Source organism: Schistocerca gregaria, chromosome 5 (genome assembly GCF_023897955.1).
Source record: "Schistocerca gregaria isolate iqSchGreg1 chromosome 5, iqSchGreg1.2, whole genome shotgun sequence".
In the NCBI taxonomy this organism is placed as follows: Eukaryota; Metazoa; Arthropoda; class Insecta; order Orthoptera; family Acrididae; genus Schistocerca; species Schistocerca gregaria.
Window position 1 is genome coordinate 40262453 of NC_064924.1, and position 17538 is coordinate 40279990.

Below are 17538 nucleotides of genomic sequence, written 5' to 3' on the forward strand. Positions count from 1 at the left end.
CTGCAATCGCCTTAACGTGCAGGGCCACATAAAGCTAAATATACAGGCTTTTTGGAAATTCCCGTTGCAAACTTGTAGGACTTGTAGAGGGGAGTGAGTACGTAATATTTTGAACAGAGAGCCACTCCAGAGACGTACCATTTCTGTGCTACAACAGTTTGAAAACATGCTTGTTAGGTAGGTTTGGAAGAGGTTAGTCATTGTGGGTGGTGCTTACGTCGGATCGGCTGATGTCATTTGACGTCTGTTCTACATCTCTTACCTGGTTCGAGCTTCATTTACGTGTCTGTGAGCGTTAGAGCAACATGGTTGAGTACACGTTTGCAGAATACACTGACATGGTCCTTCTGTATGGAGCCGAAGATTACTGTAATGGATGAGCCGTTCATCACCTTTAGCCAGATCATTATGTACAACGTCTGGCCATATAACGTATCCTTGTCTTCACAATTGCGCTACGGCTTCGAGTAAGGGGTACCTTGTCAGTCAGGAGTTGTGACTGCGGTGCTCCAAGGAGACGCCGCAAAGCCGATTTCAAAGAGGCCGTACTGTATCATGTTGAAGAGAGCACGTCAACCGTAGTTGGAGTCACGAACGATTATGGTCGACCTTAGACTTGTTCTGCGCGCCTACGTCGCTCGTTCTCCGACAGACAATGAGCATTCAGTAGTGTTCTGAGCGATCTGCTCTGAATACCATCGCTAATACGAGCATTAAAGGTGATCGTAGCAAGTTGCTTAGTGAATATTTTTCACATGTTGTGACCTGTCATTTCTGATGGTGGTGGTGAGTGACACACTCCGCGTAAGTAAGGGAGAGAAAGAAATTACAGGATATACGCTTTCTTCAAGCGAAAGTCAAGCGTATGTGCGTACGGCAACTGTCGCTTGAAACCGTTAACAGTGCAATCTTAGTCCGTGCCTCGCCATGCGCGAACCGACATCGTTCGTGGAGCGGACTATAGTATTCTATTCATCGCGAGTGCAATCAGATATTGCTCCCAGCACCATGTGGTGTGTTGTAGATGACCAACAACTAAATCCATACCACCCCCAACATTCACACACACATGAGATGGACTCGAACCAGATCAGAGTTAGGACAGGCGTCAAATAACATCAGGCAGTCAGACATAAACAACGTGCACCGTGCATACCCTGTTGCAACCCACCTAGCAAATATGCTTTCAAACGGGTGCAGCGCGGAAACGGCTCGTTTCCGCATATGGTTTCCTACTCAAATTATTACTCGCTCCCCTCCAAAGGTCCTAGAAGTTTGTAAAGTCAATTTCAGAAAACGCTTAGCTTAGTCCACGGAACAAGGATTCAATTAAAAGTAAAGCACGGTACAAAATTTTACTGTCTTGCGTTCCAAATAGTAGATTGGGAGCATCTTTCAAATACACTACTGGCCATTAAAATTGCTACACCACGAAGATGACGTTCTACAGACGCGAAGTTTAACCGACAGGAAGAAGATGCTGTGATATGCAAATGATTAACTTTTCAGACCATTCACACAAGGTTGGCGCCGGTGGTAACACCTACAACGTGCTGACATGAGGAAAGTTTCCAACCGATTTCTCATACACAAACAGCAGTTGACCGGCGTTGCCTGGTGAAACGTTGTTGTGATGCTTCGTGTAAGGAGGAGAATTGCGTACCATCACATTTCCGACTGATAAAGGCCGGATTGTAGCCTATCGCGATTGCGGTTTATCGTATCGCGACATTGCTGCTCACGTTGGTCGAGATCCAATGACTGTTAGCAGAATATGGAATCGGTGGGTTCAGGAGGGTAATACGGAACGCCGTGCTGGACCCCAACGGCTTCGTATCACTAGCAGTCGATAGGCATCTTATCTGCTTGGCTGTAACAGATCGTGCAGCCACATCTCGATCCTTGAGCCAAGAGATGGGGACGTTTGCAGGACAACAACCATCTGCATGAACAGTTCGACGACGCTTGCAGCAGCATGGACTATCAGCTCGGAGACCATGGCTGCGGTTACCCTTGACGCTGCACCACAGACAGGAGCGCCAGCGATGGTGTACTCAACGACGAATCTGGGTGCACGAATGGCAAAAAGTCATTTTTTGGATGAATCCAGGTTCTGTTTACAGCATCATGATGGTCGCATCCGTGTTTGACGACATCGCGGGGAACGCACATTGGAAGCGTGTATTCGTCATAGCCATACTGGCGTATCACCCGGCGTGATGGTATGGGGTGCCATTGGTCACACGTCTCGGTCACCTCTTGTTCGCACTGACGGCACTTTGAACAGTGGACGTTACATTTCAGATGTGTTACGACTCGTGGCTCTACCCTTCATTCGATTCCTGCGAAATCCTACATTTCAGCAGGATCATGCACGACCGCCTGTTGCAGGTCCTGTATGGGCCTCTCACCAACTGAAAACGTCTGGTCAATGGTGGCCGAGCAACTGGCTCGTCACAATACGCCAGTCACTACTCTTGATGAACTGTGATATCGTGTTGAAGCTGCCTGGGCAGCTGTACCTGTACACGCCATCCAAGCTCAGGCGTATCAAGGCCGTTATTATGACCGGAAGTGGTTGTTCTGGGTACTGATTTCTCAGGATCTATTCACCGAAAATCCGTGAAAATGTAATCGCATGTCAATTCTAGTATAATATATTTTCCCAATGAATACCCGTTTATCATCTGCATTTCTTCTTGGTGTAGCAATGTTAATGGTCAGTAGTGTAGTATGTCAAGGAGGAGATTTGTATTCAACATCCCGTCGACAACGAGGATATTGGAGACGTAGCGTGAGCTCGGGTTAGGGAAGGATGGGGGAGGAGAGCGGCTGCGCCCTTTCGAAGGAACCTCCCAGCATTTGCTTTAACCGAAAAAAGTAAATCAAAGTGGTTGGACGCGAGTTTGAACTGCCGTCCTGTCAAATACGAGTCTAGTATGTTGACCACTGCGCTTTTCCGCTTGGTCAAGTTGTATGTGATTTTCATGAACATCACCCTTAAGAAAATGTTCACGTATATAGCCCTGAAGTTTCTCAATTTTAGTTTTTTTTAGGGGAGGGTACTGCGGTGAATTTTCCATGGAAGTAACAGATTGCAAAACAAAATGACAAATCCCTGAATTAGCCCGCTTAGAATTCCCGGCTAGCCGCGCAATTTAACGAGCTGCTTCCCCAGCGGGAAGGTGTGCCGGTCTGCAGCACGAATCCGCAAGGCGGTTTATTGTCGAGGTCCGGTGGGCCGGCCAGTATATGGACGGTTTTTAGGCGGTTTTCATCTGCCTCGGCGAATACTGGCTGTTTCCCCTTATTCCGCCTCAGTTACACTACGTCAGCGATTGCTGCGCAAACTCTGTCTCCACGTACGCGTACGGCATTATTACTCTACCACGTAAACATTTGGGGTTACTCTCGTCTAGTATGAGGCGTTTCCAAAGGAGTCCACTGGGGGCGGAACTGCTCACTATAACCGTTGGTTCGATGTGGGGCGGTAGTGAGGTGAGTGGACTGCTGTAGCCTGCTGTTGGTTTGTGACCCACTGTCGGCTACGGCGGGGATGAACCCTCTCTGTCGTTTCTAGGTCCCCGGTTCAATACACGATACACACAACCACTTAAGGTGTCAATATTCCCCCGGTTTCCCAAAACACGTGTAGGTGAGCGAGCAGGTGCGGGCGCGGAAGCTGGTGACCCACCTGCTGCCTGAAGAGAACGCCCGCGTCCTCGAGGGCTCGCGCCAGCATCATGGAGTGTTGGTAGTGGACGTTGTCGTCCGCCGTGCCGTGGATCAGGAAGTACGTCTTGTTGGTGAACTGCCCCGCCAGGCGCGTCGCGTCGCTGCCGTTGTAGCCCGCCTCGTTGTCCTGCGGCGTGGGCAGCCCCATGTAGCGCTCCGTGTAGATGGAGTCTGCGGAACACGCCCACGTAAAAGGTAAGTGCACGCAGGTACGGCTCCTGGAGTCCGCATCTCTTGTTCCAGTAAATCTGACTTGTGCTGTAGCCGCAGTGGACCTAGTTAGCTTCATGTTCCATGGATCATTTTGCACGATAAATCGGCATGTATGGAACTGGTCATTTTAAATTCATATAGCAGATTAACTTGTTAATCTATTTGTACTCTAAACATCACAAAAAATTTTCCCGTAATGAAAACAAGATATACAAATAGATATAGCAATTTATACTCACCACCTTTAACACATTACAAACATAGAAATTCTGGAACAAAATAGAAAGTGTTGTCAAGGAGAAACTTTTTCACTTTATTTTGAAATTTTATCTTGCTGTCTGTTAGACATTTTATATCACTGTGTATGTGCTCAAAATTTTTGTTACAGCGTTGTGCATCCATTCCTATGCCAGAGACAACTTTAATGATGAGTAATGAATGCCATTTTTTCTTATAGTATTTTAATTACATAGAACATTGTCTCTTTTGAGCTGTAGTGGACAACACTCCTGGAAATGGAAAAAAGAACACATTGATACCGGTGTGTCAGACCCACCATACTTGCTCCGGACACTGCGAGAGGGCTGTACAAGCAATGGTCACACGCACGGCACAGCGGACACACCAGGAACCGCGGTGTTGGCCGTCGAATGGCGCTAGCTGCGCAGCATTTGTGCACCGCCGCCGTCAGTGTCAGCCAGTTTGCCGTGGCATACGGAGCTCCACCGCAGTCTTTAACACTGGTAGCATGCCGCGACAGGGTGGACGTGAACCGTATGTGCAGTTGACGGACTTTGAGCGAGGGCGTATAGTGGGCATGCGGGAGGCCGGGTGGACGTACCGCCGAATTGCTCAACACGTGGGGCGTGAGGTCTCCACAGTACATCGATGTTGTCGCCAGTGGTCGGCGGAAGGTGCACGTGCCCGTCGACCTGGGACCGGACCGCAGCGATGCACGGATGCACGCCAAGACCGTAGCATCCTACGCAGTGCCGTAGGGGACCGCACCGCCACTTCCCAGCAAATTAGGGACACTGTTGCTCCTGGGGTATTGGCGAGGACCATTCGCAACCGTCTCCATGAAGCTGGGCTACGGTCCCGCACACCGTTAGGCCGTCTTCCGCTCACGCCCCAACATCGTGCAGCCCGCCTCCAGTGGTGTCGCGACAGGCGTGAATGGAGGGACGAATGGAGACGTGTCGTCTTCAGCGATGAGAGTCGCTTCTGCCTTGGTGCCAATGATGGTCGTATACGTGTTTGGCGCCGTGCCGGTGAGCGCCACAATCAGGACTGCATACGACCGAGGCACACAGGGCCAACACCCAGCATCATGGTGTGGGGAGCGATCTCCTACACTGGCCGTACACCTCTGGTGATCGTCGAGGGGACACTGAATAGTGCATGGTACATCCAAACCGTCATCGAACCCATCGTTCTACCATTCCTAGACCGGCAAGGGAACTTGCTGTTCCAACAGGACAATGCACGACCGCATGTATCCCGTGCCACCCAACGTGCTCTAGAAGGTGTAAGTCAACTACCCTGGCCAGCAAGATCTCCGAATCTGTTCCCCATTGAGCATGTTTGGGACTGGATGAAGCGTCGTCTCACGCGGTCTGCACGTCCAGCACGAACGCTGGTTCAACTGAGGCGCCAGGTGGAAATGGCATGGCAAGCCGTTCCACAGGACTACATCCAGCATCTCTACGATCGTCTCCATGGGAGAATAGCAGCCTGCATTGCTGCGAAAGGTGGATATACACTGTACTAGTGCCGACATTGTGCATGCTCTGCTGCCTGTGTCTATGTGCCTGTGGTTCTGTCAGTGTGATCACGTGATGTATCTGACCCCAGGAATGTGTCAATAAAGTTTCCCCTTCCTGGGACAATGAATTCACTGTGTTCTTATTTCAATTTCCAGGAGTGTATTTACAACGAACGTGACGAGGGAATAAATACACTGTGAAGCAGAAGTCAGAATGCCCTACTCCTTACACAGATGTCTATATGATGATCGCGAGTGAGCACCACATAATATTCTTACAGCACGTTTTTGAGCAATGAAGACGTTCTTTCGAAACGATGAGTTGCCGCAGAACATCATTCCATATGACATTACTGAATGAAAGGAAGCAAAATATGTCAACTTACTGTTTTCTCTCTCCCCAAAATTTTCTATGGTTCTAAATGCAAATGTGGCCTAACTAGGTTGTTTTAGGAGTTCCAATAATGTGTTTTTTCCACTTTAATTTCTCATCAATATGGACACCTAAGAATTTTGAAGATTTCACCCTATTTATTATTTCATCACCATGTGTTAGGCCTAGGGGTGCTGAACTGAATATTGTGTGTTTGGAAACTCCATGGAGTGCTGCGTGCACAACGGCCATATTTGTTAAATTAAAAGGAAGGTCAGCGTTGGCCGTAATATTGATGGTTTATTGATAGCAAAATCGATTTTCAATCACATAGTGATCATCTTCAGTGATGGGTATAGTAAAATGTAAACAGCAGCTTCAGTTATTGTGATCCCTTCTTAGTTTTGGTTACTGATAACTTGATACCAGTGTCTATGAGTTTAATTTGTCCACCACAGCACTGACGATGATCACTATGTGACAGAAAATCGAATTTGCGATCAATAAACCATCAACATTACGGCCAACGCTGACCTTCCTTTTAATTTTAATTTTAATTTGTATATTGTGTGTCTTTGTGAAATTCATGGTGAGACCATTTGCAGAAAACCAGTTGAAATGGCTCTGAGCACTATTGGACTTAACTTCTGAGGTCATCAGCCCCCTAGAACTTAGAACTACTTAAACCTAACTAACCTAAAGACATCACACACATCCATGCCCGAGGCAGGATTCGAACCTGCAACTGTAGCAGTAGCGAGGTTCTAGACGGTAGCGCCTAGAACTGTTCGGCCACAGAGGCCGGCAGAAAACCAATCAATGATACTTTTGAGAACTTTGTTCACCATTTCTTCCATTTCTGTATGTATACTGGGAGTGATTACAATACTGGTATCATCTGCAAAATGAACTAATTCTGATTGTTGCACATTAGTAACGAACTAACATAAATGTGTAATAAACGCAAACATGATCCGTACTAGGCTGTAATACGATGTTTGTTTAATCGTGCGATTAGTTAATTTCGACTATGCACCACTGTCAAGCACTTTTGTAACATATATATTTCACGTCATTTTGAAATGACTCTTAATTACAGGTAAAAAGTAGTCATATTCCTAATCCTAGGCAAAGATCCACACTACACTGACACCATTTCAACTGTAGTGTGGATCCTATCGTAAAATGACGGAATATAGTTGGTTGTTTGATTTGGAGGAGGACACCAAACAGCGAGGTCATCGTTCTCATTGGACTGGGGAAGAATGTCGGCCGTGAGCTTTCAAAGAAACCTTCCCGGTATTTGCCTGAAGCGATTTAGGGAAATCACCGAAAACCTAAATCGGGATGGCCGGACGCGAGTTTGAACCGTCGTCCCCCCTGAATGCGAGTCCAGAGTGCTAACCACTGCGCCACCTCGCTCGGTGACGGAATATGGCTACCTTTTGCTTGTAATTAATAGTGAAACTGACATGAAATACAGACGTTACAAATGTGCTTAACAATGACGCTTAGTGGAAATTTTTACCTAGTCGCACGATTGAATAAACATCACATTACAGCCTACTACGGATCATGTTTACGTTTATTAAGCATCTGCACAAATACCTAATTTTAACTGAAATGTCCGGACCTAGTGGCGAACCGGGAAAACTTTGCCTTTCGCTGGCATACGAGGTGTGCAAGAAAGGTGAACAGCGAACGATCTGACAACGCTGTGTCGTTCTACTTGTTTAGACCGCTGTGTTCTTTGCTTCTAGGTGCTCTGTCCGAGTTTCAGCTCCGTACTATCATCACGTGATTCTAGACAGCGCCATCAATGAAATTGTGTTTTTTTAACGTGTTACGTAAATGGAACAGGGGAATTTAGAGTAAAGTTTTGTGTTAAACTTGGACGATCCGCGAGTGTGTGCTTTGAGAAATTGAAACAGGCCTTATCAAGAGCACAAGCTTTTCGCTGGCACGGACCATTTTTGGGAGGCCGAGAACACGTCTGAAGATGTAACCCGCTCATGGAGACATCCAACTTCGAAACCGACGGAAAACGATGAAAGTGTGCGTGTTCTTGTGAGATCAGATTGACGTTTAACACTGAGGACGATGGAGAGCAGTTGAGCAGCTTCACTGTAGATCACATCATCACCGAAGTTTACAACACGGGAATCGTTTGTACCAAAATGATGCCGAAAAATCTCAAATGAGCAGAAGAACAATGGAAGAATCGAGTGTGTTGATATTATGGAGAGGATTGCCAATGACCACGAATGGCTCAGTCATGTGATCACAGGTGGTAAATTCTGGGTTCTAAGACAAAGTGACAAGTGAGAAGTGGCACGCTGACATCTCCTCGGTTATATAAAAAAGCTCCAACGAGGAAATCAGATACCAAAACAACGCTGATTTACGTTTTGGACAGGAGGTATATCCTGCATAAAGAATTTTTTGAGTTAGGACAAACTGTCAACCAAGTGTTTGACAAAAGGTGCCCTTGGAAGGCTAGGGTGAAGGGTGATTCGAGTGAGACCGGACTTTGGAGAGAAGTGGGTGCTACATCACCGCAACGCCCCAAGTCAGGCGGCCAATTCCATCACGGAAATTTTCCCCTCAAAAGGCATTCTTGTTGTTCCACAGCCCCACTGTTCACCTCATCTGATTCCTTGTAACATTTCTGAAAAATGTCTTAAAAGGACGTCATTTTTGGACTCTCAAGAACGTTCAAAACAAGATGACCGACATGTTGAAGGCCCTACCAATAAAACCCTTTCAGCGCTGCTGCCAACGCTGTGAACAACAACACTGCCGGTGTATACCTGCTAAAGGGATCTACTTTGATGGCGACAATATCGTTGTTTGAAAATAAAAAAAAACTTTGGTAGACAAAAGATTGTTCTGTTTTCTCACATACCTCGTATGCTCTCCCGGCTGAGCTGTACTAGTACGACTCACTATTCAGAGCTTTACTTCCGCTGGTGCCTTTCTCCGCTGCACAGAGAAAGTCCTGTCTGAAAACAATTCTCCTAGGTTTAAGCTGTGGCTGAGACGTTTCTGTGAAAGATCTTTTGTGCTAGGAGTGATGCTCCCGCAAGGTACGCAGAAGAAATACTGTGAACTTTGGGAAGTAGGAGATGAGATACAGGTGGAAGTAGAGCTGTTTCCGCGGTTTGTGAATCTTGCCTGGATAGCTCAGTCAGTAGAGCATTTGTGTGCGAAAACCTAAGATCTGTGGTTTGATTCCCAGTCCGACACACACAGCTTTAATATGCCATAAAGTTTCAAATTGGCGCACACTCAAATGCTGAATGAAAATTGTGTACAAGGAAGTTGGAGATATACCACGTGTAACCCATGTAACACAGTTGCTAATGCCACTGAAATGACTATAGCTATTTTGAAATGTGTGCGCCCTTAGCGATAGATACTTTGATCACGATAATATGCAGTTAAATATTTTCCCCAGTCCTCATAATGAGGAAAGTTGCCGTAATGATCCTACAGTGAAAATTAGGAAAGGGTAAGGTACAGGCCTGTATCGCCACCACTTTCAATGTTTTTTCATCGAAAAGGAAAAACATGTCAAAGTGAATGGAATCACCCTAGTTGCCATTTTTCAACATGACAGTGCACGACTCCATGTCGCTCCACGAACACGTGCCTTCTTTGTGTCACAGGATGTCAGCCTTTTGCCCTGGCCCGCCAGATCAACAGACTTGTTACCAGTTGAAAATGTGTGTGATATTTTGAAACTACGGGTGCAGTACTGTGACCCAATGTCAACCACCACATATGTACTTTGGAAGTAGGTGAACGCAGCATAGATGGATATACCGCAGGACGCCATTCACGGCGCCCCCCCCATGAACCATGGACCTTGCCGTTGGTGGGGAGGCTTGCGTGCCTCAGCAATACAGATGGCCGTACCGTAGGTGCAACCACAACGGAGGGGTATCTGTTGAGAGGCCAGACAAACGTGTGGTTCCTGAAGAGGGGCAGCAGCCTTTTCAGTAGTTGCAGGGGCAACAGTCTGGATGATTGACTGATCTGGCCTTGCAACATTAACCAAAACGGCGTTGCTGTGCTGGTACTGCGAACGGCTGAAAGCAAGGGGAAACTACAGCCGTAATTTTTCCCGAGGACATGCAGCTTTACTGTATGATTAAATGATGATGGCATCCTCTTGGGTAAAATATTCCGGAGGTAAAATAGTCCCCCATTCGGATCTCCGGGCGGGGACTACTCAGGAGGATGTCGTTATCAGGAGAAAGAAAACTGGCGTTCTACGGATCGGAGCGTGGAATGTCAGATCCCTTAATCGGGCAGGTAGGTTAGAAAATTTAAAAAGGGAAATGGATAGGTTAAAGTTAGATATAGTGGGAATTAGTGAAGTTCGGTGGCAGGAGGAACAAGACTTCTGGTCAGGTGATTACAGGGTTATAAACACAAAATCAAATAGGGGTAATGCAGGAGTAGGTTTAATAATGAATAGGAAAATAGGAATGCGGGTAAGCTACTACAAACAGCATAGTGAACGCATTATTGTGGCCAAGATAGATACGAAGCCCACACCTACTACAGTAGTACAAGTTTATATGCCAACTAGCTCTGCAGATGACGAAGAAATTGAAGAAATGTACGATGAAATAAAAGAAATTATTCAGATAGTGAAGGGAGACGAAAATTTAATAGTAATGGGTGACTGGAATTCGAGTGTAGGAAAAGGGAGAGAAGGAAACATAGTAGGTGAATATGGATTGGGGCTAAGAAATGAAAGAGGAAGCCGCCTAGTAGAATTTTGTACAGAGCACAACTTAGTCATAGGTAACACTTGGTTTAAGAATCATGAAAGAAGGTTGTATACGTGGAAGAACCCTGGAGATACTAAAAGGTATCAGATAGATTATATAATGGTAAGACAGAGATTTAGGAACCAGGTTTTAAGTTGTAAGACATTTCCAGGGGCAGATGTGGACTCTGACCACAATCTATTGGTTATGACCTGTAGATTAAAACTGAAGAAACTGCAAAAATGTGGGAAATTAAGGAGATGGGACCTGGATAAACTGAAAGAACCAGAGGTTGTACAGAGTTTCAGGGAGAGCATAAGGGAACAATTGACAGGAATAGGGGAAAGAAATACAGTAGAAGAAGAATGGGTAGCTCTGAGGGATGAAGTAGTGATGGCAGCAGAGGATAAAGTAGGTAAAAAGACAAGGGCTGCTAGAAATCCTTGGGTAACAGAAGAAATATTGAATTTAATTGATGAAAGGAGAAAATATAAAAATGCAGTAAATGAAGCAGGCAAAAAGGAATACAAACGTCTCAAAAATGAGATCGAGAGGAAGTGCAAAACGGCTAAACAGGGATGGCTAGAGGATAAATGTAAGGATGTAGAGGCTTATCTCACTAGGGGTAAGATAGATACTGCCTACAGGAAAATTAAAGAGACCTTTGGAGAGAAGAGAACCACGTGTATGAATATCAAGAGCTCAGATGGCAACCCAGTTCTAAGCAAAGAAGGGAAGGCAGAAAGGTGGAAGGAGTATATAGAAGGTTTATACAAGGGTGATGTACTTGAGGACAATATTATGGAAATGGAAGAGGATGTAGATGAAGACGAAATGGGTGATACGATATTGCGTGAAGAGTTTGACAGAGCACTGAAAGACCTGAGTCGGAACAAGGCTCCCGGAGTAGACAACATTCCATTAGAACTCCTGACGGCCTTGGGAGAGCCAGTCATGACAAAACTCTACCAGCTGGTGAGCAAGATGTATGATACAGGCCAAATACCCTCAGACTTCAAGAAGAATATAATAATTCCAATCCCAAAGAAAGCAGGTGCTGACAGATGTGAAAATTACCGAACTATCAGTTTAATAAGTCACAGCTGCAAAATACTAACGCGAATTCTTTACAGACGAATGGAAAAACTGGTAGATGCGGACCTCGGGGAGGATCAGTTTGGATTCCGTCGAAATGTTGGAACACGTGAGGCAATACTGACCCTACGACTTATCTTAGAAGAAAGATTAAGAAAAGGCAAACCTACGTTTCTAGCATTTGTAGACTTAGAGAAAGCTTTTGACAATGTTGACTGGAATACTCTTTTTCAAATTCTAAAGGTGGCAGGGGTAAAATACAGGGAGCGAAAGGCTATTTACAATTTGTACAGAAACCAGATGGCAGTCATAAGAGTCGAGGGGCATGAAAGGGAAGCAGTGGTTGGGAAAGGAGTGAGACAGGGTTGTAGCCTCTCACCGATGTTATTCAATCTGTATATTGAGCAAGCAGTAAAGGAAACAAAAGAAAAATTTGGAGTAGGTATTAAAATTCATGGAGAAGAAATAAAATCTTTGAGGTTCGCCGATGACATTGTAATTCTGTCAGAGACGGCAAAGGACTTGGAAGAGCAGTTGAACGGAATGGACAGTGTCTTGAAAGGAGGATATAAGATGAACATCAACAAAAGCAAAACGAGGATAATGGAATGTAGTCCAATTAAATCGGGTGATGCTGAGGGAATTAGATTAGGAAATGAGACACTTAAAGTAGTAAAGGAGTTTTGCTATTTAGGAAGTAAAATAACTGATGATGGTCGAAGTAGAGAGGATATAAAATGTAGACTGGCAATGGCAAGGAAAGCGTTTCTGAAGAAGAGAAATTTGTTAACATCGAATATAGATTTAAGTGTCAGGAAGTCATTTCTGAAAATATTTGTTTGGAGTGTAGCCATGTATGGAAGTGAAACATGGACGATAACTAGTTTGGACAAGAAGAGAATAGAAGCTTTCGAAATGTGGTGCTACAGAAGAATACTGAAGATAAGGTGGATAGATCACGTAAGTAATGAGGAGGTATTGAATAGGATTGGGGAGAAGAGAAGTTTGTGGCACAACTTGACTAGAAGAAGGGATCGGTTGGTAGGACATGTTTTGAGGGATCAAGGGATCACAAATTTAGCATTGGAGGGCAGTGTGGAGGGTAAAAATCGTAGAGGGAGACCGAGAGATGAGTACACTAAGCAGATTCAGAAGGATGTAGGTTGTAGTAGGTACTGGGAGATGAAGAAGCTTGCACAGGATAGAGTAGCATGGAGAGCTGCATCAAACCAGTCTCAGGACTGAAGACCACAACAACAACAACAACGCGTCGATGCCATCACGCACGGAACAAATTATCAGGGCCCATTACAGACCCTCTACCTACTAGGCAACAGAAGCTATGCTAAGCCGAGGTGGCTGAAATGCTAATCATTTCTGTAGATCTTGCTAATGTACATGTCCTGTCAATATAAACGTCCTCTCTCTGGTCTTTCAAGGTTGAGCCTTGGCGACATTGAGTTAGCAGGTGTCTTATCGACTATACCTCTTGCGGCCCCATTGTGAGGAAGAGTTAATATCTGTGGACTGTGACCTTAGACGGTCTTTGCTTTTCGCTGGCCCGAGAGGGAGGTACGAAGTGTTGGGCTAGCTGTAGCGTCGCGACAAGAAGTGGTCACGAGGTCCGAGCGGCCGAAGCCACGAGCTGCGCAAGGGGGGCCTGCACAGAACGAAGATACCGGAGTACTTCACCGGGGTCAGCGTCGACTACAACCAGCAGGCCGACACCCCGTCTGTTGGTTGGCAACATTCGTGTCGGACGACCGCTCGTGGCCTGGGTGCCCTCTTCTGCCTGGTTTTCATCGGCACCACTCAATAACGATACGACGGACCGCGTATCCATGGAACTGCTTGCTGATAAAGGGGAGTAACATTCTGTACTCCTCGTGGTGATTTGTGTCGTTGTCTACCTGCCCTCACTATTTTCTGGTTTGTACCCGACCCTCAGAGTTTTACTCGGTCGGCTCTTTGGTAGTAAATATAGGTCGTAGTATTGTAGTAAGACACTAGTTGTTGTTTGCAAATTTGTCCCGCCATTATATTCCCTTTCCTTTCTGTTTTGTACCCGAAGGTTAATGTGCTAATGAATGAGCTGCTGGTCGTAACTATACCCGGGCCAGTTGTACTAAGGCACAGGTTGCCGTCAAACAAAAGACCTTGTGGTTAGATTTAGATGTTAACCGGTTCAAAAGAAATGTTCGAATGTGAAATCTTATGGGACTTAACTGCTAAGGTCATCAGTCCCTAAGCTTACACATTACTTAACCTAAATTATCCTAAGGACAAACACACACACCCATGCCCGAGGGAGGACTCGAACCTCCGCTAGGACCAGCCGCACAGTCCATGACTTCAGCGCCTTAGACTGCTCGGCAATCGGTTCAATACTTGGATTGTAACTGCATTTCCCAGTCATTAGTTATAATCTGAACCACTTTTTGTACTAAGTTTTTCGTTGCTGTGTTTGAAAGACCTGATCATTATTGGTGTATTTTAGCTGGATCTTGTGGTTCCGCCGAGTGAGTCCTCTTGTGAAGTGTTCACAAGTAATGTTTTAAGAACTTCCTTCAGAGCGATCTTAATGACTGACAATCAGTTTAACTTTGATAATATGAACAGCCAACTATCACCAGGGCTTTAGTCAAAATAAAATTGTCAGAAGGAACGGGTTGGGATCCAGTCGCACCTTGGTTGCCAATTGAAATTAAGAGGTTCGTTGCCTTGAAGTAAGTTTTATCATTGTCACATTATTTCCTAATCTTTTTAACCTTTAAGCACAGGTGCGCATCTCAACCCCGAACCTTTCGACGTACAGCTTTCAAATTAAAAGATACATCATCTTTTTTGAGTAACTGAATCACTCTAGTCGTCAATGGTGCTTACATAGTTTTCATGTGTTGCAGAAGGGCATTTAATAGGACAGGCTGTGTCCAGCACGGTAGTAAACACCGCTGTTTCACCCAATAACGGGTGGGCTGAAGGTACGGCCGTCTTGTAACCATAGTCATATTGTTTGCTGTGTTGCAATACAGCACTTCAAATTTGTTTTGCAGAAGATAATTCAACTTAAGGGTAAAGGTAAAAATAATTTTGCAAACTAGTTCATTTTATTAAAGAAAATATTATGGTTATATATTGTTAAATAAACAGGTTGTGTGAAAAACTTATATTGGTATGTCCTCCCTTCCATGTTTTCCTTAATACCAGTAAGTACCACGTATCAAAGGTGTTCTTTTTTCTGAATGTGAGTGTACAAACCTGCACCTCGAAGAGGAAACAACGCAAGGACAGAAAATACAGTATAGCGCATGCAGGCTACTGATAGTTTAAGAACAAAATGCAATCTAAACATGGTTAAGTGGCTTCTACTCTGAAGACGACCGTCGTGAATGTTGCGAACCACAGACGATTGAACATTTGCTGCCCACGGATAAATTAGTTTGCACAGAAGAAGACCTGTTTTTGTGCAATGCCGAGGCCATTAAGGTTACAGAATAGTGGAGGAACAAAGTTCAGGAGTTCTCTCCTGGCCACGGAAAGTAAGTAAAGTAAAGTAAGTGCGTGTCTGAGGATTCCTTGTTAAAGAGAGAAAATGTGCTGCGTGTTGCTGAAATTCAAAAATGGCTCTGAGCACTATGGGACTCAACTTCTGAGGTCATCAGTCCCCTAGAACTTAGAACTACTTAAACCTAACTAACCTAGGGACATCATACACATCCATGCCCGAGGCAGGATTCGAACCTGCGACCGTAGTGGTCTCGCAACTCCAGACTGTAGTGCCTAGAACCGCACGGCCACTCCGGCCGGGTGCTGAAATTCACTTTAGACTTCAATATGCCTAAGGGTGAGCGCCAGCATTTCAAAAATGGAAGCACGGGTATCCAAGATGACTCGCCGAGCATATTTTCTCCGGTGTTTCAGCAGGTATTTGCAATTTCGTGTTTGCATTGCGTGGTTGGAGTCCACCCAAGCAAATGCCGCTTGTCACACGTTTCGTGCCATGCAGAGATTCACCGTAAAGCGTTCTCTCTCTCTCTCTCTCTCTCTCTCTCTCTCTCTCTCTCTCTGTGTGTGTGTGTGTGTGTGTGTGTGTGTGTGTGTGTGTGTGTGTGTGTGTGTTTGTTGGTTTGTTTTACAGCTGTTTTCAGCGTAGAGGGTTTGTAGATAACCATGCTAGTGAAGGCTGAAGTTTGGTACTGGTATCTGTCTCTTTCTCTTCGTTGCAAATTAATTTAACGATGACAATGAAGCTCGCTTTCTTTTTTCTCGCCCGAATCTTGCTGTGGGAAGGACAGCTTTTTTATTGCTCTAAGCTAGTATTAATTGTCATATAAACATTCGTAATGTTTCTTCCCCGTTGAGAGAAACTGTTTTACCAGTTCTGGACTCACCATAGTATATCCAGCTGCTGACCGGGGCTACGGAGACGCCGCACCTGAAGACACTGTCGTTGTCCTTCGCCAGCGTCATGGCAGTGGCGTAGCCGCCGTAGCTCCAGCCCCAGATAGCTGTGCGTGATCCGTCAATGTATGGGTACTTCTGCTTCAGTTGCCTGCGGATGAGAGCACACTTGGAATCAGAGCTTCTCTCCCACACACACGAATGTACATGGGTACGAAAAGAGTAGGTAGTGTTGCGACTATTTTGACATAATTAAGTGTAAACAGAATTACACTATGGTGATTAAAACTGCAACAACATGAAGGATACGTAAGACAGACTTCTAATTGGCATGCCTGGATATGCAAGTAATTACATTTTCAGAGCATCTGCACGAACTAGGTTGTAGTAACGCCATCTAATTTCGCAAAGCAGCAAAGGTTACATAGCGAGTTGTTCATTCAGAATTCGCACTTAAATGTTGCTTGTTTGTGAGACGACTGAGTGAAACTTCTTGTAAGGAGGAGAAACGTTTATCTGCACCTGTCCCAATACGATAGCGCCAGGACCATGGCTTGTCAGAAGTGCAGTTCAACGTTCTGCGACGTTATCAAGGAGCAAAGTTTAGTATCTTGGTTGAAAGATGTGGGTACGCTATTCCATGATACTTGAGCTATGCCAGATGGAAAGGGCAGCGAGTAGTGGTGTACAGGTCTCCTAGAATCTGCTACCGTATGGCCAAATGTTTCCCAATGGTGAGAGATATGAAGACCATGCTAACTGGGGCAGAAGTCTTCCACCCTCTGTAGCAACACAGATCAGGACAGGACAGGTTGGGCAACATGCAGTCTGGAGTTACCTTTTTGAAATATAATGGCACAGAGACCTCGAAGGTACAACACACCCACCAGCGTTAACATGATAGAAATTAAACACCTGCTGTCGAAATTATGTGAACGAAAAGTAATGGCGACTCGTATCATCACAGAAGGTGCTGTTCCCGGAAGATGGTAGAAATGGGCGTTACACATACCAAGATCATGCTTCACGGTTCCTAAAAATGCTGCTTACAAAAACTCTACATCCATCTCTGAATCACCGACGACAATCTCTTTTTTACTATAAAACTAAATTGAGGAAAAATGAGGCAAGAAATTTGTACAACTGTGAGGCTGAGAGAGAGCAGTACGGGTAGT

The 17538-nt window shown here is 45.3% G+C and overlaps 1 protein-coding gene across 1 annotated transcript in view; it reads right to left on the minus strand.

Annotated features, from left to right (window-relative positions):
• Nucleotides 1-17538, minus strand: part of LOC126272338 (venom dipeptidyl peptidase 4-like) — a 281131-nt gene that overhangs the window by 9404 nt on the left and 254189 nt on the right. Inside the window, exons 14-15 of the mRNA XM_049975126.1 lie at nt 16354-16514; nt 3695-3906 (exon numbers count right to left, since the gene is read on the minus strand). Of these exons, the coding sequence (XP_049831083.1) occupies nt 3695-3906; nt 16354-16514 (373 nt within the window). The remainder of the gene's footprint in view (nt 1-3694; nt 3907-16353; nt 16515-17538) is intronic.